Source organism: Lepidochelys kempii, chromosome 1, assembly GCF_965140265.1.
Source record: "Lepidochelys kempii isolate rLepKem1 chromosome 1, rLepKem1.hap2, whole genome shotgun sequence".
Classification (NCBI taxonomy): domain Eukaryota; kingdom Metazoa; phylum Chordata; order Testudines; family Cheloniidae; genus Lepidochelys; species Lepidochelys kempii.
In genome coordinates, this window is record NC_133256.1 from 156,944,401 (window position 1) to 156,966,527 (window position 22,127).

At 43.3% G+C, this 22,127-nt stretch overlaps 1 protein-coding gene across 2 annotated transcripts in view; it reads right to left on the minus strand.

Annotated features, from left to right (window-relative positions):
* Nucleotides 1-8,124: 8,124 nt before the first annotated feature.
* The window catches only part of SLC37A1 (solute carrier family 37 member 1), a 60,264-nt gene continuing 46,261 nt past the window's right edge, over nucleotides 8,125-22,127 (minus strand). For both annotated transcript variants that reach the window (XM_073359754.1, XM_073359744.1), the window contains 5 exons: nucleotides 20,771-20,844; nucleotides 19,041-19,119; nucleotides 18,205-18,302; nucleotides 15,264-15,316; nucleotides 8,125-9,733 (listed from right to left, as the gene is read on the minus strand). In XM_073359754.1, coding sequence (XP_073215855.1) covers nucleotides 9,718-9,733; nucleotides 15,264-15,316; nucleotides 18,205-18,302; nucleotides 19,041-19,119; nucleotides 20,771-20,844 — 320 coding nt within the window. In that variant the 3' untranslated portion in view covers nucleotides 8,125-9,717. The remainder of the gene's footprint in view (nucleotides 9,734-15,263; nucleotides 15,317-18,204; nucleotides 18,303-19,040; nucleotides 19,120-20,770; nucleotides 20,845-22,127) is intronic.

Genomic DNA, 22,127 nt, shown 5'->3' on the forward strand with positions numbered 1-22,127 from the left:
CATGTCATAATCAAATCAATCTCTAAAACCTTGAATCTAGCCCAGGCCCTAGCTTTTGAAGCATTTACGTCACATCATCAAATGCATTCATTTGTATGCAGCAAGAGGCCTGTCTTCTGGTGTATCCAAAACCATAATCATCACTTAATGTTGGGAAAACATCATAAACATTGCCAGAATTGGAAAAGAACGTTGCCTCTGATAACAGAAAATGCACAAAATGATTCTCACTTTCAATTTTTTCTTTGAGGTGTCCTTTCATTAGAAAATATAGTAAGCATGATAAGAAAACAGGAAGTAAAGCATTAAAATGGCCCTGTTTAAATGCTACATTTCCCCCATGGATTTGATTACCAAAATATTTCTTTACCGGTGAACCCAAGGACAGGTGAACACAAGGTCATTCACGATTTCAAAAGTCATTCAGGAATTTAAAATAAAAGTCTTCTGGACCTGCAAGATGCATCTGAGTTGTGTTGTTTACAGCAGTGATGTACTTAGACTGTACGCTTCTGTGGCAGGGACTGTTTTCATTGTGTGTGCATACATGTGCATACAGTGCCTATCTTAATGGAACCCTGGCCTCTAGGCAGTACTGCGATACAAGGAAACGAAAAACAGCCAGCAACAACAACGATTTAATTACAATATGTTTTTCCATCAAGGGAAGCTTGTGCTATGTAAACAGAGAAGAGAGCTGTCAAATACAGCATTGTGTCCTTCCACAGGAACCTATATAAGCCCACTGTAGTGCAGAGTTGCCTTAAAGATGGAGTAAGCTTCTGGATCACTCATGGAAATGAAGGAAACATGGCTAAGACCCTTTTGTAAAAGCAGGGGAAAAAAGTCCTACCCTACCCTGCTTATACCTAAAAAGTGGAACAGGCAGATGAAGAAAGTAAATAAAAACATGGTAACGGAATATATAGCAATCTACAGTTTCAGGAACAGCTTGCGACAGATTCTCACAGCACGGTTTTCAAACAGGTGACAGACCGTTCATATGCAACATGTCTGAAAAGAATTTGGCTGTGGTGTTTATAGTCTTTGAATGAACAAAAAGTTTACGGCAGTAGAAAGAGAGCATGGTCTCCGGTGGCACAGAGGGGCATGTGCAATAGAATATTTCCCGAATGGCAAGTAATTCTCTGATTGTAGGGAGATATATTTCCAACATTACTCCACCCAGAAAATTAGCCATAACAAGGGAAATGAACAGGGAAAATGCTCAATTCTTTACATCTATATAGACAATTAAATTCCAAAGAGAAATGTATATTATAATACATCTACAGCCCTTGAGAGTAAACCATAAACACATTTGAACCAGCCCCCAATCAAGAGGATACACAAAATTTTAATTCAGCGTTGCAGATAGGGTGACCAGATGTCCCAATTTTATAGGGACAGTCCCGATTTTTGGGTCTTTTTCTTATATAGGCTCCTATTACCCCCCCACCCCCATCCCGATTTTTCACATTTGCTGTCTGGTCACCCTAGTTGCAGGATGCACAGTTCCCATTGAAATTAAGGAGAGATGTGTTTCTAAATTCATAAAGTAGCTTTGACAGTCTCACCTGTAATTACCAGAGAAGACAGATAATGCAAGTGATTTCTATTTCAAAAGTTTTAAAAACACCCCCCAAAAACCAGACTCCCCCCAAAAGCTGAAAAAGTCATAGTTCAGAGGTAAGGAAATCATAATTCTTGGATTGTAAGGACAGAAGAGACCATTAGATCATCTGGTCTGATATCCTGTATAACACTGGCCAAAGAATTTCACCCAGATCTCTCTGTATTGAGCCCAATAACTTGTGTTTGACTAAAACTGATCTTCCTAAAATCAGACCCAGGTTTGAAAATATCCAACAACTCTGAACGTCCATTGACTTCTGTAATATACTAGGTCAATCTGACTTTGAACAACACTTATAACATAGATGTTTGCAGTGTCATTGTAGCCATGTTGGTCCCAGGATATTAGAGAGACAAGATGGGTGAGGTAATATCTTATATTGGACCAACTTCTGTTGGTGAGAGAGACAAGCTTTTGAACTCTTTCACCAACACAAGTTGGTCCAATAAAAGATATTACCTCAACCCTCCTTGTCACTTTTAACATTAGCAATCCTGTGTATTGACCACTGCAGGAACCTATGAGTGGTGATGGCTAAATGGAATCGTAAGTTTAAATCTATTAAGAGGTCACTGAGAAAGTCTGAATGAATAGGACATCAGCATAAATATAAATTAGACATCCCCGATATTGTTCTAAAGTCTTTGTACCTCAGACATATAAACTCAGCATATGGAATAACTTTTACAAGTATAAGGAGGAATCCTATCTGAAATTCCTTTATTGAGATGCAAGCACCACCACAACAGGCGTTTTTTGTTTTGTTCTTTAAAATGCCACAGGTACCCCTTGCAGGAAGCTGAAGACAAAAAAATCTTCCATGTGGTCTCTTTAGTATTTGAAGGTGAAATGCCATTAAAAATAGAACTCCACTTTTTCAGGCAACAGAGATGGGTATTTCCAGGGAATTTACAGCAGCATCTGCCAGAGTTAGAGACTTACATCCCAAGAGGTATACATAAACAATGGATGGTTAATGCTATTATGGCTTCTATTCAGGCCCTCATGATTTGATAAGCAAAGTTCCAGAGTTATTATTCTTTCTAATTTTATTTCAATTAGATGAAAAAGGAAAGACTGACACTGGAATGTATTTACAGTAATTTGGCTATCTAGAAGATGGACTGTAATGAGGTACAGAAGATTACATTTCTGCTATGTTTCTTTCATCTTTATATTCTGTTGCCAAACTCAAAGCACTGTAGCCTCTCCATAAGCCTGCGTGCACATCGCATTTGCCACTCGTATTATATAGGAATATAAGCACTGGAATGAGAAAAAGAAACCTTAGGAGCTAAAGGTTCCATCTGTTTTAATACAGTGCTTCTCCCAGGGCACTTTCAGTAGATTTAAGTTACAGTAACTCCTCATTTAACGTTGTAGCTATGTTCCTGAAAAATGCAACTTTAAGCGAAACGATGTTAAGCGAATCCAATCTCCCCATAAGAATTAATGTAAATAGGGGGTGTGTGTGTGGGGGGGGTAGGTTCCAGGGAAATTTTTTTCCACCAGACAAAAGACTATATTATATATACATACACACACAATACATTTTAAACAAACCATTTAATACTGGTACACAGCGATGATGATTGTGAAGCTTGGTTGAGGTGGTGAACTAGCAATTGGTTGAGCCCTCAAGGGTTAACATATTGTTGGTAATGTAGCCTCACATTCTACAAGGCAGCATGAATGGAGGGAGGGGAGACAGCATGGCAGACAGAGACACACCGTGTGTGTGTGAGTGAGAGAGAGAGAGATGAACATTGCCCCTTTAAGTAGCTGATGCCACTCTAAGTACACTGCCTTTTTAAGTTGATCAGCAAGCTGAGACAGCAGCTGCTCCCAGGAAGCTCCCTCCGTCCTGAGCCCTGTCATGTGTTCCCCCTGTTCTATGGAAGATGAGGTAAGCGGAATGCAGGAGCAGGGGGGGTGGGGGACACTTTCACATTAGCCCCCCTCTTTCCTTCCCCACCTCTCCCCCCCACATTCAGCAAGCAGGAGGTTCCGGGGAGCAGCTCCAAGGCAGAGGGCAGGAGCAGCACATGGCAGTGCAGGGAGGGACAGCTGAACTGCCGGCAATTGGTAGCCTGCTGGGAGGCTGTGACACAGGGAACTTAGGGGAAAGGGGAGCTGATGGGGGGGCTGCTGGTCCACCCTGGTTCCAAGCCCCCACCAGTTAGCTCCATCGGGCTGCTCTTCCTGCAAGCAGTGGAAAAAGCAGGTGGCTGCCAAACGACATTATAAGGGAGCACTGCACAACTTTAAACGAGCATGTTCTCAATTGATCAGCAACGTAACAATGAAACAACATTAACTGGGACAACTTTAAGTGAGGAGTTACTGTACTTCCTTTACCTTTGTCCTCACTAGAGGTTTGAACCCTGGTTTTGTAAATTACTAGACCCTTGCTTGATTGGCTAAATGGGTATGTTTTTTCCAATAGGGTTAGCTCAATCGAGTTAGCTTTGCATGACCAAAAAGCTCTGACAACATGCAGGCTAAAATGTCTGAAGTCGTGTTATCAAGTCACGTTTTAGCATGGTGGGAGAAGGACATAGTCACCTTCACTGGTTACAGGCAACATGGTTCAATTTGTGTCCATGGAGCAGCTTTACTGCCATCACAACCATGTTTGTATGTCTGCACCTACCTTGTTTGTATTAATCCATTCCGGGAAAATGTAGGCAGCTATCCCATAGTGCTCCAGAGAGGCTAGAGTTTCTCCAGGGCATCGGCACAGAGCAGCAAAAGCAGGATGTGAGGCAATGCACTCTCGGATGGCTAAGTGCAAAGAGAGCTGGAAGGAAGAAGGACCAGCCAAACCAGTTACAAGGCATGGTTAGATATTCTTTATTATTTTAATTTGGGTTGTGCCTAAAGGTTCCAGTTAGGATCAGGGCCTCATTGTGCTAAGCACTGTACAAACACATAGTAAAAGAAAGTCCCTAAACTGAAGATTTACAATATAAATAAGGGAGCAGCTTTTACTTTCAAGGCCTCTGAGACCAGGTTACTATATGGATCAATTGCTACCCTGGAACCAGACATTGTCAGGGAACAATTTAATCTAGTGGCAGAACAGGAGCGAGAAGAACTTCCGGGAGCACACCAGCAGTGATGGATGATAAATAGGGTGGTAACTCGTGAAAGATTGGCCACCTTGTTTCCTCATTTTGAGTTGAGAAATGAGTTGTTTTACTGAGTGGACCAATTTATCCAAAAATGAAAGAGTTCGGATATCTTACATTATGCTCGAAACTAGTTCAAAGGGAAGTTCTATGGCTTGTCCATATCTTACCCTCTGCTGGCCACATGGGAAGGGAGAAGACTCTACAGAGATTGGTTGCAGTCTTGATGGCCCATCATGAGATGGCAAGTTTTTGTGCCTCCTGTCCAGAGTGCCAGAAGGTGGCTCAGAAAGCTACCAGCCTCTTCTAGTTCCCTTGGTTCCAATGAGAAGTGGCCTTTTGGGAAGATTAGGATGAGTCTTTTGATCCAATAAAGAAAGACGTACATTAATTCTAGTAATAGTGGACTATGCCAATAGTTTTTGGAAGCTGTCCCACTTGGAACCTCACCAGAGAAGGAAGTGGTTCAGGAATTCTCAAAGGTGGGATTACTCCCAATGCATTTTGCATTCCAGGACACCAGCTTCATGTCTGCACTGCAGTGACAAGTAGGTGGCCCGCTGGAGGCCAAACCTGTGTGGGTCTGTCTACAAACACCCAGGCAGATGGGCTTAACCTTTCTCTCCATCTATTTTGCTATGGCCCTATATCTCTGTGACGCCGAAGTAGCTCTCTAGCTCTGCAAGGCGGAGTGCCACAGCTGCAGACTGCACTTACCAAAACCATTTGAAATTGCTCTGTGCCACATGGGCCTTTATAGTTTTCTAACCACCTCAGGGCTTCCAGTTTTTTGTACATCAAATTGAATTTTTTTTTCATACTTGTTCATTTCTTCATTTCTTGCTCCTCTTCCCCTCACCTCCCCATAAAAAGGTACTAGATTTCAGAGTCCCCCTGCATATTTTCTTTAGAAGTATTTTAGACGCATGGAAATCTTTCTTCTGATGTAATTTTGCAAAGCTTCCTTAAGTGGAAACTTGCTTTCAGCTCCTAGCATTTTCCCCCATGCAGAAGTGCTTTAAATCCCATTATATCTCTAGGAGAGTCACACAACATTAAACACGAAGTTGATCAAGACCATGAAATTCTTGAGAGGGCTGGGAACAGAGAGGAGGGAAAAGGAGAGAAAAGATAGAGCAGAGTAAAGAGGGAAGACACAGGAATATTCATTGTTTACATATATGGACTACAAATCCAAGAACAGATGGAACATAATAGACATGGAGTTTAAATGGCACTCTAAGCTAACTAGTATAAGAAGTGCTGGGCCCGTCTCCTTTCCTGAGTGCCTGCTTTCACACAGGACAGAGAGGAAGGCTTAATGTATCTCACAGATAGAAATTGGTCTAATAAAAGCTATTACCTCACCCACATCATCTCTCTAATTGTCACATTGGTCATTGCATCCTGCTCCAAGGTGTCTAATTCCACTTTCAGGTGAGAAAGCCACTGTGTCTGGAAGAAAGATTCTAGTTTGTTTTCCTTAATAAACTAGCTCCACTACTCCTGCAAGAAAGGGCTACTCTCTACTCTCACAGGCAGGAAATGAACAATTTCCTTATTAAAATATAAAAGAGGCAAAAAGTGATCCACATTTTAAACTGAAATGCAGAATCCATCTTTATTTAATACGTGCTATGAAAAAATATTTTAATCTGCAAATAATCAATATTTAAAACAAACACTTCACATTCAGATACTAACCCTACTTTGATTACTGCACTTCTGCATTCCTATACACATTTGTCACCAGATTTGTTCACCCCCAGGTGAATGAGTATCCATACCAGAAGCTAACAAAATGCACTGTTTGTTCAGAATGCAAGGATTTTTAGGGCTGATTATAAAAGAGAAGTGGCCAAATTCCTTGCCCATGGGCAAATTAGGTATGGGAGTTAGGCCTTCAAATTTAATTATCTGCACCAGAAAATGTTTACACATGCAAGCTGTGAACACATATTTAGAGGTTAGACTGAGGGCCCTTTGGAAATTTGAAGCCTGATCCTGCTGTTCTTAGGCAGAATTCCTGTTACAGACAAAACCCTTTGGCCTTAATGGCCAGGGAACTCCATATGACGACAAATTCTTTTCCTGGCACAGAAAGTAATGAATTTCCTAGCACCTTAGAAAACATCATTAATGCTTCACCAGGTTTATTATTCCGCAAGATATCTTGGACATTCAATTTGCTGGCTAGCATTTTAGTGGTTTTTTTCTGATTTACACATGAGGATTCTCCCACTGGACCCCAAATAAAGAGCTAAAGAGCTCCTTCAAGAGAATATCACAACACTGAAGAAAATCCCACATCAGTTAAGTGAACTGCAAGGATTGTGTAAATTCAAAAGAATCTAAACTTCCGAACCATAAAGGACACAATGTGAGTAGCTGAGAGCTCTAATTCACCAGTGCAGTCAGTGGGAGGGAGGGCTCTTAGTCCTGCCTGTGACACGTTCATTGACTCACATGTGGGCTCTTATATTGCAAAAAAATAAAAAAAATGAAATGAATAATGTGAGCTCCTAAGAAGGAAAACTTAAAAATTGGAATACACTAAATATCTTACCAATATAATTCTGTTATCAACTAATACAATTAGAAGCACTTTAACATAAGACTTTAGCTGGAGTGACAAAGCTTTAAAAACAACTACTTGCAAATGGCGGAGTTTAGGAGTAAAACGGTTTTGGCAACTAAGGCCTGAATCCTGCAAAGACTTAGGCATCTGTTTATCTTTATGCAGTGTGTGTGGTCCCCTTGATTTTAATGGATCTGTTCACAATGTGTGAAGTTAAGTATTTACGTAAATCTTTGCAGGACAGAGACCGTTTGGATCACAAACACGGACTTTGGCACATGCATAAATCTATTGGATTGAGGCCGATTCTTTGCTGAGTAGGGACCTTTATTTGCAACAAAGTGCATAAGTAAGTGCTTAGATTAAGCATTTGTGAAGTCTTGTTCAAGTCAATGGCACTTAAGCACGTGCCTAAGCGCTTTGCTGAACCAGGGCCAAAAATGCAAAAAAAAAAAAAAAAAACAGGAGAAAAGCATGAGTTCAAGAACAATTGCTCAAAGGTTAAAGAATTAAAAAACAAAAAAAACCCACCCAAAACAACCCAAAAAGATTAAGCATTGTGCCAGAAACAAAAATGCAAACAAGAAGTTGATGAGAAAGAAGACATTTCTTTGTATGTTTTGAGGCTTATTTTAAAAAAGGTTATTTTGTTAAGCAAGTGAGGTATGTACAGTACCACCATGTTTTGTAAAAAAGTTAAAAAAGCAAAATTCAGAAGAACAGTTACAGAGAGGTTTAATAAATACACATTATAAGAATATACAGTTTAAGTCTATTTAACCTTTATAGTCCACATAAACATCTCTTTTATAGAAATTCCCTTTAATATTATTGTACATCTTACAAATATTCACCAGAAGCTTGTCTTCTATTGGAAGGAGATTAAAAACTGTCAGATCAAGAAGAAACAGTGTATTATGAAAACACTAACGCTTGCACTTACAGGATAATATAAACCTCTGAATTTCCTCTATCCACTTTACGGCCAGTGTGTGGGGTCAGGTTTGTTTTTTTTAAAAACCATATACTTTGGCTCTGTACTTGGACTGCAACATTAGTCTGTTGACAGATTTTTGGTGCTATGATTAAGGTCCTGATCCTGCAATGAGCTCTGAGTGGACAGACTCCCTGCTTCGGCATCCAGCCCCATTGAAGTCAAGGGGGGCGCTTGAACTCAACACCATTTCAGGATCAGGGTTTAAACCAGGATCAATTTTTTGTTCACCCATTAAAAAAAAAAAAAAGGAACTAGTAAAGCTTCAGTCACAGATGAGACCACGCCTTTGCCCTCCCAATTAAAAATAACCGGCAACTCCAAAGTAGCCGATCGACTTAACAACAAAACAATTCGATGACGTTTGCTCAACCAGTATATAACGCCCTCAAAATCATTCAAACGCCTTACAGAAATGCTTCACCTTAATAAGTCTCTTTGTTGTTTGAGTATCCTTTTCTGACAACCCCAAATGAGCAAAACTCCGCCTCCAGAGAGCCAGTGTAGGCTACTTTTTCACAGTACATTGTAACTACTTATGTACAAGTTCCAATATATTATACATAAAAGAGCAGAATGCTGCCCTTGGGAGTTTACAATGTAGGATCAGTTAGTGCTGTAGATAAAGTCTGATAATATGCTCAGACCACTTTCTTACTGTTTCAGGATATTGAATAGCAGTGACTCTGAGCCAGCTGGTACCTTCACATAGAGTGTGATGACCTTATCTTTTAAGATGTGGCATAAATAGGCAACTGGGGACGGATCACTTGAGGATGACCTGTTCTGTTCATTCCCTCTGGGGACCCTGGCACTGGCCACTGTCGGTAGACAGGATACTGGGCTGGATGGACCATTGGTCTGACCCAATGTGACCGCTCTTATGTTCTTAAAGGACACTTTGCTCACAAATGCTCTGCTAGTACCATTGGCACATTCCACTGCTGGAGCATCTGAAGAGAGTTCATTTTCTTTTTTGCGCTCTATTCTCAAATCTCCTTCCATTTTGTTAAAAATAAGCAGTTTAAAGATTTACGTAAAATATCCTATCAAAATGAATCAAAAGGCACTTGGTATTTCTCTTTTGGCTCAGTTAAGGCATACAGCTAGCAGCTTCCCAAAACTTCTGTCTCTTCATGTGATAAACAGTCACCATCCTGAGAGATTGATGCATGTGCAAACAGGAAACAAAACAAAAACAGAAAACAAAAAAACTTCACCAGGAATTCACCAACTGAATTTCTCAATCCTCTCCTGGTAAATGTGCAAAATGCTCCACAAGACAAATTTCAAATACAGAATAATTTATTCCAGTCTTTTGAGGGTGGAGTTTTGATCACACATGAAGACCTTAATTCCATGTCTGAGATATCATAATTCAGTGTTCTTTAAACCTGTGAAAGAATAGCTAATATGAGAAGTTTGGAAGCAGTGCATAACAAAAGATCAATAACTTCAAAATGCTGTCCACATTCTTTGTTATACACTTTCCTATTCTATGCTGTATTTATAGATGAGGGACCTGATTTCACTAAGGCCTGGTCTACACGACGAGTTTAGGTCGAATTTAGCAGTGTTACCTCAATTTAACCCTGTACCCGTCCACATGATGAAGCCCTTTTTTCGACTTAAAGGGCTCTTAAAATCAATTTCTTTACTCCACCCCGATGAGGGGATTAGTGCTGAAAATCGGCCTTGCCGGGTCGAGTTTGGGATACTGTGGACGCAATTCGACGGTATTGGCCTCCGGGAGCTATCCCAGAGTGCTCAGTCGTGACCGCTCTGGACAGCGCTCTCAACTCAGATGCACTGGACAGGTATACAGGAAAAGTCCTGCGAACTTTTGAATCTCATTTCCTGTTTGGCCAGCGTGGCGAGCTCACCTGCACAGGCCACCATGCAGAGCTCATCATCACAGGAGACCATGCAGTCCCAGAATTGCCAAAGAGCTCCAGCATGGACTGAATGGGAGGTATGGGATCTGATTGCTGTATGGGGAGACGAATCCGTGCTGGCAGAACTCCGTTTGAAAAGGCGAAATGCCAAAATATTTGAAAAAATCTCCAGTGGCATGAAGGACAGAAGCGATAACAGGGACCTGCAGCAGTGCCGCGTGAAAATTAAGGAGCTCAGGCAAGCCTACCAAAAAACCAGAGAGACAAACGGCCGCTCCGGTTCAGAGCTCCAGACATGCCACTTCTATGATGAGCTACATGCCATTCTAGGGGGTACAGCCACCACTACCCCAACCCTGTGCTTTGACTCTGTCCAAGGAGTGAGAGGCAACATGGAAGCGGGTTTTGGGGCCGAGGAAGATGATGATGAGGAGGAGGTTGTAGATAGCTCACAGCAAGGAAGCAGAGAAACCAGTTTTCCCAACAGCCAGGATCTGTTTATCACTCTGGACCCAGTAAACCCCGAACCCACCCAAGGCAGGCTCCCAGACCCTGAAGGCGGAGAAGGGACCTCTGGTGAGTGTACCGTTGTAAATATTATACATGGTTTAAAAGCAAGCAAGCAAGCGTGTTTAATGATTAATTTGCCCTGGCATTCGCAGCCAGTACAGCTACTGGAAGAGTTTGTTAACGTATCTGGGGATGGAGTGGAAATCCTCCAGGAACATCTCCATAAAGCTCTCCTGGATGTACTCCCAAAGCCTTTGCAAAAGGTTTCTGGGGAGGGCAGCCTTATTCCGTCCTCCATGGTAGGGCACTTTACCACACCAGGCCAGTAGCATGTAGTCAGGAATCATTGCAGAACAAAGCACTGCAGTGTATGGTCCCGGTGTTCGCTGGCATTCAAACAACATCCGTTCTTTATCTCTCTGTGTTATCCTCAGGAGAGTGATATCATTCATGGTCACCTGGTTGAAACAGGGTGGTTTTAGTAAGCAGACATTCAGACGTGCCCGTTCCTGCTGGGCTGTTTGCCTGTGGCTGCACAGAAATCTTCCCCGCTGTTAGCCACACGGTGGGGGGAGGGGTGAAGCCATCATCCCAGAGCATTGGGTGTGTGTGTGGGGGGGTGTTAGTTGGGTTTCTGCTGCACGTGAACCCGGAAACCGCAGCCCCTCCTTTTAAATCAGCAACCCATTTTTAATGGCCAACCCAACGGCTACTTCGTACGGGAAACGAGGGCGCTGCTGTTTGAAACCATTCCCACACGTTATGGAGGTTAAAGAAGCCAAAAGACTGTGGCTTACCATGGCTGCTTGCAAGCTGAATTCTGCTGCCTGGCCCTGCGTGAGGGATCTCTCACACCAAACCGGCATACCCTCAATAAGAGGCAAAATGCCACCTTGTAATGAAAGCACGTGTGCTATGTAATGTTAACATCAAGGTTTACCGTGAAAGAATGTACCCATTGTTCTATAAAATGTGTCTTTTTAACTACCACTCTCCCTTTTTTTCCTCCACCAGCTGCATATGTTTCTCCTTCCCAGAGGCTAGCAAAGATTAGAAGGTGAAAAAAACGCACTTATGATGAAATGTTCTCTGACCTCATGCTGTCCTCCCACACTGACAGAGCACAGCAAAATACGTGGAGGCAGACAATCGCAGAGTGCAGTAAAACACAATATGACCGCGAGGAGAGGTGGCGGGCTGAAGATGGTAGGTGGCGTCAGCTTGCTGAAAGAAGGCAGGAGTCAATGCTCAGGCTGCTGGAGGATCAAACTCATATGCTTCAGTGTATGGTTGAGCTGCAGGAAAGGCAGCAGGAACACACACTACCGCTATAGCCCCTGTGTAACTGACTGCGCTTCTCCCCAAGTTCCATAGCCTACTCACCCAGATGCCCAAGAACGTGGAGGGGGGGCCTCAGGCCACCCAGCCACTCCACCCCAGGGGATTGCCCAAGCAACAGAAGGCTGGCATTCAATAAGTTTTAAAGTTTTAAAGTGCTGTGTGGTCTTGTCCTTCCCTCCTCCACCACCTTTCCCGCGCTACCTTGGCAGTTATCCCCCTATTTGTGTGATGAATAAATAAAGAATGCATGAATGTGAAGCAACAATGACTTTATTGCCTCTGCAAGCGGTGATCGAAGGGGGGAGGGGAGGGTGCTTAGCTTACAGGAAAGTAGAGTGAATCCGGGGGGGCGGCGGGTCATCAAGGAGAAACAAACAGAACTTTCACACCGTAGCCTGGCCAGTCATGAAACTGGTTTTCAAAGCTTCTTTGATGCGCACTGCGCCCTCCTGTGCTCTTCTAACCGCCCTGGTGTCTGACTGCACGTAATCAGCAGCCAGGCGATTTGCCTCAACCTCCCACCCCGCCATAAACATCTCCCCCTTACTCTCACAGATATTGTGAGGCGCACAGCAAGCAGTAATAACGATGGGAATATTGGTTTCGCTGAGGTCTAACCGAGTCAGCAAACTGCGCCAGTGTGCTTTTAAACGCCCAAATACACTTTCTGCCACCATTCTGCACTTGCTCAGCCTATAGTTGAACAGCTCCTGACTACTTTCCAGGGCGCCTGTGTGTGGCTTCATGAGCCCTGGCATTAAGGGGTAGGCTGGGTCCCCAAGGATAACGATAGGCATTTCAACATCCCCAATGGTTATTTTCTGGTTTGGAAAGTAAGTCCCTTGCTGCAGCTGTTGAAACAGACCAGAGTTCCTGAAGATGCGAGTGTCATGTACATTTCCCAGCCATCCCACGTTGAATTTGGTGAAATGTCCCTTGTGATCCACCAGTGCTTGCAGCACCACTGAAAAGTACCCCTTGCGGTTTATGTACTTGCTGCCTTGGTGCTCCGGTGTCAAAATAAGGATATGGGTTCCGCTATTGCCCCACCAGTTAGGGAATCCCATTGCAGCAAAGCCATCCACTATGACCTGCACATTTCCCAGAGTGACAACCCTTGATATCAGCAGCTCAGCGATAGCGTTGGCTACTTGCATCACAGTAGCCCCCACAGTAGATTTGCCCACTCCAAATTGATTCCCGACTGACCGGTAGCTGTCTGGCATTGCAAGCTTCCACAGGGCTATAACCACTCGTTTCTCAACGGTGAGGGCTACTCTGATCTTGGTATTCTTGCGCCTCAGGGCAGGGGACAGCAAGTTACAAAGTTCCATGAAAGTGCCCTTACGCATGCGAAAGTTTCTCAGCCACTGGGAATTGTCCCAGACCTGCAACACTATGTGGTCCCATCACTCTGTGCTTGTTTCCTGGGCCCAGAATCGGCGTTCCACACCATGAACCTGCCCAATTGACACCATGATGTGCACATTGCAGGGGCCCGTACTTTGTGAGAAGTCTATGTCCATGTCCTCATCATTCTCGTCACAGTGCTGCAGTCGCCTCCTCCTTGCCTGGTTTTGCTTTTCTTGCAGGTTATGGTTCTGCATATCCTGCTGGATAATGCGCACGGTGTTTATAATGCTCATAACTGCCGCGGTGATCTGAGCGGACTCCATGTTCCCAGTGCTATGGCATCTGCGCTGGAAAAAGGTGTGAAACGATTGTCTGCCATTGCTCTGACGGAGGGAGGGGTGACTGATAACATGGCTTACAGGGTTGGCTTACAGGGAATTAAAATCAACAAAGGGGGTGGCTTTGCATCAAGGAGAAACAGAATGGCCCCCTCAAGGTTAGAACTTAAAACCCTGGGTTTAACAGGCTGTTGATTTCACGGAGGGAGGGAGGAAGGGGGGAGAAAATGAATACAAAACAAATATGGTCTATTTCTTGTTTTGATCCACCTCATCTATCTTTATACATCTTGCTGGCAGCAGACGGTGCAGTACAACTGCTGGCCATCGTCATCTCCTGGGTGCTCGGCAGAAGACGGTGCAGTATGACTGCTGGCCATCGTCTCCGGAGTGCTCATTACAGTACGACTGTACAGTACAGTGCAATATGACTGCCAGCAGGACTGAATCGCCATGAGACAAAACTTAAAAGGGAAATGACCTGGCTGAGTCAACCCCATGTTTGCCCCGGCGCCCCTGACCGGCCTTACCAAGGTCAGCTAAAAGAGCACCTTGGAGTATGGTGACGATGGCTACCAGTCATACTGCACTGTCTGCTGCCAAAAGGCAAAGAGCTGCGGCTGTGTAGCAATGCAGTACCGTGTCTGCCAGCACCCAGGAGACATACGGTGACAGTGAGCTGAGCAGACTCCATGCTTGCTGTGGTATGGCGTCTACACGGGTACCCAGGAAAAAAGGCACGAAACGATTGTCTGACGTTGCTTTCACGGAGGGAGGGAAGGGGGGGGGGGGGCGGCTAACAATACGTACCCAAAACCACCTGCGAAAATGTTTTTGCCCCATCAAGCATTGGGATTTCTACGCAGTATTCAAATGGGCGGCAGAGACTGCGGGAACTGTGGGAAGTCGACGGTTGCCTCGGTACTGTGGACGCACACAATCGACTGTATAAAAACGCTTTCTACAAAACCGACTTCTATAAATTCAACCTAATTTCGTAGTGTAGACATAGCCTTCCACTAAATCAGTGGAGTTATACAAAGTAAAATGAGTGTAACTTCTCTGGGTTTACTCTGGTTTGAAATCAGAGTCACCCTTCCTTCCTGCCAACTTCTGAAAAAAAGTACAATTTGAGCTATTAAAATAAATCCACCCCCCAACCAACCAAAAACCTCATATTGCCAAGTTTCACACTCAAGAGTGAAAAATTAAGAGGGCCCCAACCTTTGGAGAAAACGTACAGAGAACGTGACAGAGAACTCAATTTTCTCTACTGTTTTAAAAAATAGTTCTGAAGAAAGAGTTTCATGATTTAAAGAAAAAGAGGTTACTCTTTACAATGCAGAGAAAACCGGCAGATTAAGGTACATGCACATAAACAAAGAATCTGTGATTTCTGCAAGGAGAAGGAGCACAAAGGTGGAGAGGCCAAGAATGACATATGAAAACATTTAATCATCATATAGAAAAACACAAGAAAGACTTACAAGGTCTGGTCCATCTTACACTGGAGTTCTTTTCGTATAAGACGGAGTAAGAACTGTACAAAAACAAATCTGGGTTAAAAATCTAGACAGGTGAACCACTCACCTAAGTTTTCAGTGTCAAATGCATACTGCAATTCTGAATTCTTCATTTAATGTTATCCCAGTTCAGCTGAATGGAAACCCATTATATTCGCACATGTTCAGTCAATGGTTGGAAGATGAATTTGCACCACTCATGTGAGAGGAGCTAAATCAAAGTCTTTCTCTGAATCACCAAGGATCCAGAGGTTATGCAAGGACTGGAGCTGATGGACATTTTTCAAATTAGGACATTTTTGCAGTCCCACCCCACATTGTGACAAAATTGAAAAAACAAAACCCATTGTTTTTTCAAATGGTTTTTTCCTCTCCCTCTCCCTGCAAACCTCTTCCCCCCCCCCCCCCCCGCTTCTGCCTACCTTTTCCGTGGCAAAGTGGGGCAGGGGGGAAGGGGAAAACTGGAGAAAACCCCCATCCCACCCAACACCTCTGCCTCCAATTTCCAAACATTTGGGATAACTATTTCAGACAAAAAAATTGTTCCACTTCTAAATCTGTGGGATGAAAAGGAGTGAAATTCATGGTGATTGTCCTCCCTGCCTCTCCATTTTTTACCAGTTCTAACAATAACTATTTAATTATTGTACCAGCAAGACTCTGACGAGACCAGCAGAGGGAGCCCAAGACTGCAGGAAAAATGGTAACTCTTATACCACCGTTGCTCTGAGACTATGCCCTGGTCTACACTGGGGGGGAGGGAGGGGATTGATCTAAGATACGCAACTTCAGCTACGAAAATAGCGTAGCTGAAGTCGACGTATCTTAGATCGACTTAGAATCACTTACTTCGCATCCTCGCAGCGTGGGATCGACGGCTGCCGCTCCCCCGTCGACTCCGCTTCTGCCTCTCGCCCTGGCGGAGTTCCGGAGTCGATGGCAGAGCAATTGGGGATCGATTTATCGCGTCTACACTAGACGCGATAAATCGATCCCCGATAGATTGATCACTACCCACCGATCCAGCGGGTAGTGTAGACATGGCCACACATTTGGGTCTAATCCTGTAAGCAATTAAACTTACTCAGGTCCATTACTGACTGCAGGATCAGGCCCTTTATACTTATTGTCATAGGTATACCGATTAATACAGTCCTCCATTAAGAGGGAACAGAAGAGTGATCTTACAGATGATGTTTGATGAAAAACCCATGCTAAGAAAATGTCAGTCTTCCATGTTTTCTGGCTAATATCAGTGTGAACCAGTTACAACTATTTTTAGAAGTGAAGGCTGTGATTTTCCAAGGCACCTATTCCCCCTTTACACACCTAATTCCCATTGGAATTCAAGGGCCTAATTCCCTCATGCACTTTTGAAAAAAAATCAGTTTAAAATATAGATCTTAAAAGTGCTATTTGTTATATTGGGGGTGAGGGGGGAAGGTTCCAATAGCTGGATTTATCGCCTTGACAAAGACTTTACCCACTGGCTAGTAGAAATCCTTGCAGTACCAGTAATGGCTGAGTAAAGAAGCTATGCAATCATTTATAAACACACATTTATTCACTTGGAAACATCTGCTTCCCACTTGCTGGGTTCTGTCATCTATGATGGAAAGGGACATTCAGCTCCTTCAAAAGAATTGGATCTTGTGCCAGTCCATAGCAACATGAAAGCAGTTGCTTTTTAAGACAGCCCCTAATATCGGGACGTCTGGTCGCCCTACCTTCCCTGCATGTACGTGACTGAATTCAATGGAACTGTATGGCATATCGGACTGTCCTTGCAGATCAGACAGGAGAGATGGGGCCTGATTCTGAAGAGTCTAACAAAAATTTAGCCCTTCTGTTACCGCATTCCATCAAGTGATACCAAAGCACTTTACAAAGGATTAATAAATGAAGCTTCCCTAATCCTCTCTGAGGTGGGTCAGTATTGCCATCCTCCCTTGGCAGAGGGGCAAACCAGAGGCACAAAGAAGTTAAGAGATTTGACGAAGGGCATTCAGGAAGTCTGTGACAAAATTAGAAACAGAACCTAGAGACTATATTTTCTGCTGCTGTAAAACCACTGAATTTAATAGAGTTACACCAGCAAGTAATTAGTCCACAGATCTCCTGACCCCTTATCTTTTGCCTTAAACACCACAGAAGACAACCTGCCTCGATAAGATAAAATAGGACAAGTCAAAACCAGCCTCTTTTCAGATGATCCCAGCCATTACACTTTTATGTCAAATAGGAGAAAGACACGATGGACATCCAATTGGAATATGTGACGCATTCAGTTGCATTTCCATGTGATACTGGTTCTGTGGCAGTGCAGCCAAATGTGTTACTATCTTAGTAAATTGGTGTTTCTGCTTCAGTGCTGCCTTTAAAGAGAAAAATTTGTGCTTCCAACTACGTTTGCGGCAATCCCTTTGGTGAGCTACTGCATACAGATATCACCCAGTGAAGCTAAGCGGCTCTCTGGCTTCAAAGTTCAACAGGTTTCAGAGTAGCAGCCGTGTCAGTCTGTATTCACAAAAAGAAAAGGAGGACTTGGGGCACCTTAGAGACTAACCCATTTATTTGAGCATGAGCTTTCGTGAGCTACAGCTCACTTCATCAGATGCATCCGATGAAGTGAGCTGTAGCTCACGAAAGCTTATGCTCAAATAAATGGGTTAGTCTCTAAGGTGCCCCAAGTCCTCCTTTTCTTTTTGAAAGTTCAACAAGAATTTCAAAATGCTCATCTTAGCTCTTTAAATAAAAACAAACAAAAATAGCTCTACAATATGAATGGAAACTTCCCACTCAATAATAGAATATACAAATCACAATGACGTGAGGAAATTTCCATTTTAACATGAAGGGCTTTTTAAGAAAGAAATCTGGCACTAAATGTTTTATTTACACTTACTAGTAAGGCAAATGCATCTGCCACCATTAGCATGTAAAATACATTATTCCAACCAGAGGGAGAGATGAGACCAGCTAACAGAGGCCCTAAAGCAGCACCTAAAATACAATAGTGATATGACATGTTAAAATTCTGAGATGGAAACATTACTAGTTCCAATGACAAGATATTCCGTGTTTGGATATTTTACTCAGTTTCAACCTTCATAAAAGCAAACCCATTTTGGCACACATTTGTAAGAGGATCCATAAAGTTTATAGACAGTATATATGGCTGCAAAGCTGCCATAACACTGGTGTAGCCAGATGGCCAGTGGATGATTCCCCTTGGTTAGAGGCATCTGCAGATTGTGTAGGTCTATCACAGTGAATCTCTGCCTCCCTCACCACTGCTGGTGCAGAGGGCATAACCAAGGCATCCTTGATCAGGTGTCCAGAACAGCCCCATGGCGTATACTGTTCTAATTTGTGCTGGGGGCCAGCCCACCACCACCAAGCCTGGGGAAGTAGAAAGGAGGCCTAAAGCCATCTTTGCCCATGACCCACTCCCAAAGTGATGCTGAGTACTAGCCAGGTGTGACATGGAGAGAATCCAGCTTGACAAAGAGCCTGAGTTGATTTTGTAGCACTGACAGTTTGGGGGGGGAGGGAGGGAGCCATCTTTTTAAATGCAAACTGCGCACATGTGATGTGCAAATCATTGAGACACAGACATGGAACTCCTTGATGCCAGCTTTAGTCCGCTTTCAGAGCAGAACTAAATTGTAATTCTTTAGCACCTAGAGCCACAGAAAGCCTCCTGCAGATAAGGCCGGCAGCTTCCAAACAATAGCTTACCTACAGAACCTGTTCCATCGATGATAGCCGTAACTGTGGACAGGGCTCTTGCATTTCCTTTCAGACTTTTATGGGTACCCTATCGTGACAAATATTCCATTCAGAACCATTTACAGATGAGCCTGGGAAATGGCCATGCATCTGCCTCATGCTCCTGGCCTTTCCCATAGAAAAACATATCATGAAATAATGGACAAATACATGTTAGCATGAACTTTACCAAGTAGCCTTAAATAGCTATGGACAAGACCCTTTTATCATTGCCTAAAAAAAATAAAAATAAAAAAAAATCGCCCATGACCAATCTACTTTAATGATGTTCTTTATAAATAACCCTTTCTATTCTGCATGCAAGGTGTTCAGGCAGAATGGGCTGCACTTCAAGCCCACAATTTTTCGCTGAAACTGCATAGTGGTCTGTCAGTACAGCCACTGTTGATATCAGAAAGCTCTGCAGAACAGAAGAGAATCACTAATTGGACAAGAACACTAACAAAGCTAGAGTATCAATGATAAAAGCCATATCAAGGCCCACTCAGCAGGTTATTGAGTCAAAAGGCACCAAAAGGAAGTAGTTGTGAAGGCCATTTTCATTAGGCCAGTTATTCAATAGGACTGCAGAGCAAAACTAATGATCATAGGAACAATTTTATAACTTGGTATATAGGAGACTTAAATGGCTCAGAGGATTGTTAAGAAGACAGAGCCTTTCATTTACTTAGGGCACTGAGGAGAATTCAGTCTAGGTCACCAGTCACCTAAAGTCATTAGTGTCAGATGGTTGTTCAGTGACATACGAGAAAATCAGTTGGCAGTTTCCATCCAGCTCCCAGAGGGCAGGTGTCTACGTGACAAGATCCTACAGTCTAGCTGCCAGTCACAGCAATGAGACTATTGACTGAATGGACCTGAAGGGGGAGCTCTCTCTCAACCCTACAGCTCCCTTTTGATCACTAAGGAGGCACAGGAGGAATGCTGAGGTGGGGTGTGGATTTAAATTCTGCTGCCTTTCCTGTACCTATTCTGCTGGTGAAGGACCTCACTCTGTAGGGCTCTCACCATCCAGCACCTTTCAAAGCAATACATTTACCTAGCATTGAAAAAGCAAAATTGAAGAAAAGGTACCCGGGCAATGTTTTCATGGAGCATGTGCTGCAGTCAGACCACAAGCCTGCAGGGCCTAGTGTGGCAGGGCAGCAGGGCACACAGGCTGACTGGGGTGCAGTATATGGGTGAGCAGAGGCTAACATGAGCAAAAGGAAGGGCAAGCAACCGGTAGTGTCCTCCACACCTAATGGAGAGAAGTCTCCAGCCCATTGCACACCTGATCCCTTACTCTCAAAGGTGCAGGGTAAAAAAAGTGCAGGATGTGGGTGGCAAATGACAATCTAAAGAGACATGGCCTTAATGTGCGTTCTGAGGATCACACTTAAGTGTTTATCTAAGAGAGCCCCTCTTTGATCTCCTTACGAGGCAGGAGTAATTTGGAGGCCACTCATCTGTATTAATGCAGGGTTGAGTTCTTTAATGCTCCCCATCCTGCTCATTACTCTTTACCTTGTACACAAAAGTACAACCCACACACACACACTACATCTGTACTACACAGAATTGAGCCCTCAATGCTTTACACACATTTACTACTCGTCACAGAAACCAGGCTTTCCCCCGCAAATGAAGGCAAATGAGCAGGACTGTCTGCTAAATGTAAAACAAAGAGCCAAACTCACCAAGTCAGCTGAGACCGCAGTTGTGATCAGCGCATAAGGACCGTTCACCAGGGCTCCACTGATAAGCAGCATAACTGTTGGAAGTTCGATGAAGAAAAGTAAACACAAAGTTTCCAGAATTTATGTTATTTTCCATCACAACCCCATGTGATGATCTAGACCTTGATCATTCAACATACTACATATCTTTAATAAATGCAATGTAACTACAAGAGTATATTCATGGGAAGTACAATTTTGTACAAGTACAATTTTGCTTCAAAATGGCTAACAAGGCTACCAGGGAAAACAAGGGTATAAAGCCATCTCAATAGTAATGGACAGATTTAAGCACAAAGGAGTGTTTGCTTTCAGCACAGTGGAGAACATGACTATGTCCGTCACCAACTCTTCAGCTGCTTGTGCCTTTTAAGACTGTAAACCCTTCTGGGTGGAGATGAGTCCTTTATCAGTTTGTACAGGGCCTACCACAATGGGGCTCCAAAGCTCAACTGGGCCTTTGGATGCTTGTGCCATACATATAAAACCTCACCACCAGCACTGCCTTCACATTTCAATTCCTCTCCTTTTGTATTTGGTAGGAGGCCACAAATAAACTGAGTTTATCCAAACAAAAGGTCAAAATCGCATGCCTTTAAGTTTATAAGAGAATCTTTAACCATTTCTGATACTTGGAAGAGGGAATCAAGCATTCTCAGTTCCAGGTACAAAAAACAGTGTTATTCACTGGTTATTCAGGGTTCTCACTCCTCACCCCCACTCATTTCCTGACCACGCAAAAAGAAAAGCCCCTTATCATGGCCTCAGGGAGGCAAGAGCATTTTCGTTGATGCATGCTGTTCTATCAGGTTTTCTTGATTAAATTCCCTCTCTCCCATCTCAACTCAGTCATGCTTATGGCACCCAGAGATGTATCCTTTTAACAATGATTCTAGTCTGCAATGAGCCAGAGAGTAGGACTCCCAACACCATTAAACAGAGTTATCCGACAGTGTACATTTTGGGGCACTGGGTCAGCTCAGAGGTGCATTCTCCTTACAATTACATGCCTCTATTTGAGCTTCCTTACAGAAATATTTGACCACCTAATTCCTAATAATTCTCTACACATTATCAGCATGCTTCAGTCCCCAATCCACTTGAGGAATATTTTTCCTGACCCCTAAAAATGCAAACTCACAAAGATGTTCTTCATTTAAAATAAAATTGGCCACTGAGTTCCCAGGATAATGTTTGTGGTTTTATACATATATTTCCTGTTTCCCCCTAGTCTTTTTCTCTCCCTGCTGGTGTTTGAAAGACTTGAGCAAACAGGGAAAATGGTGAAAGTTGCTGTACAACATACAAATGTATAAGC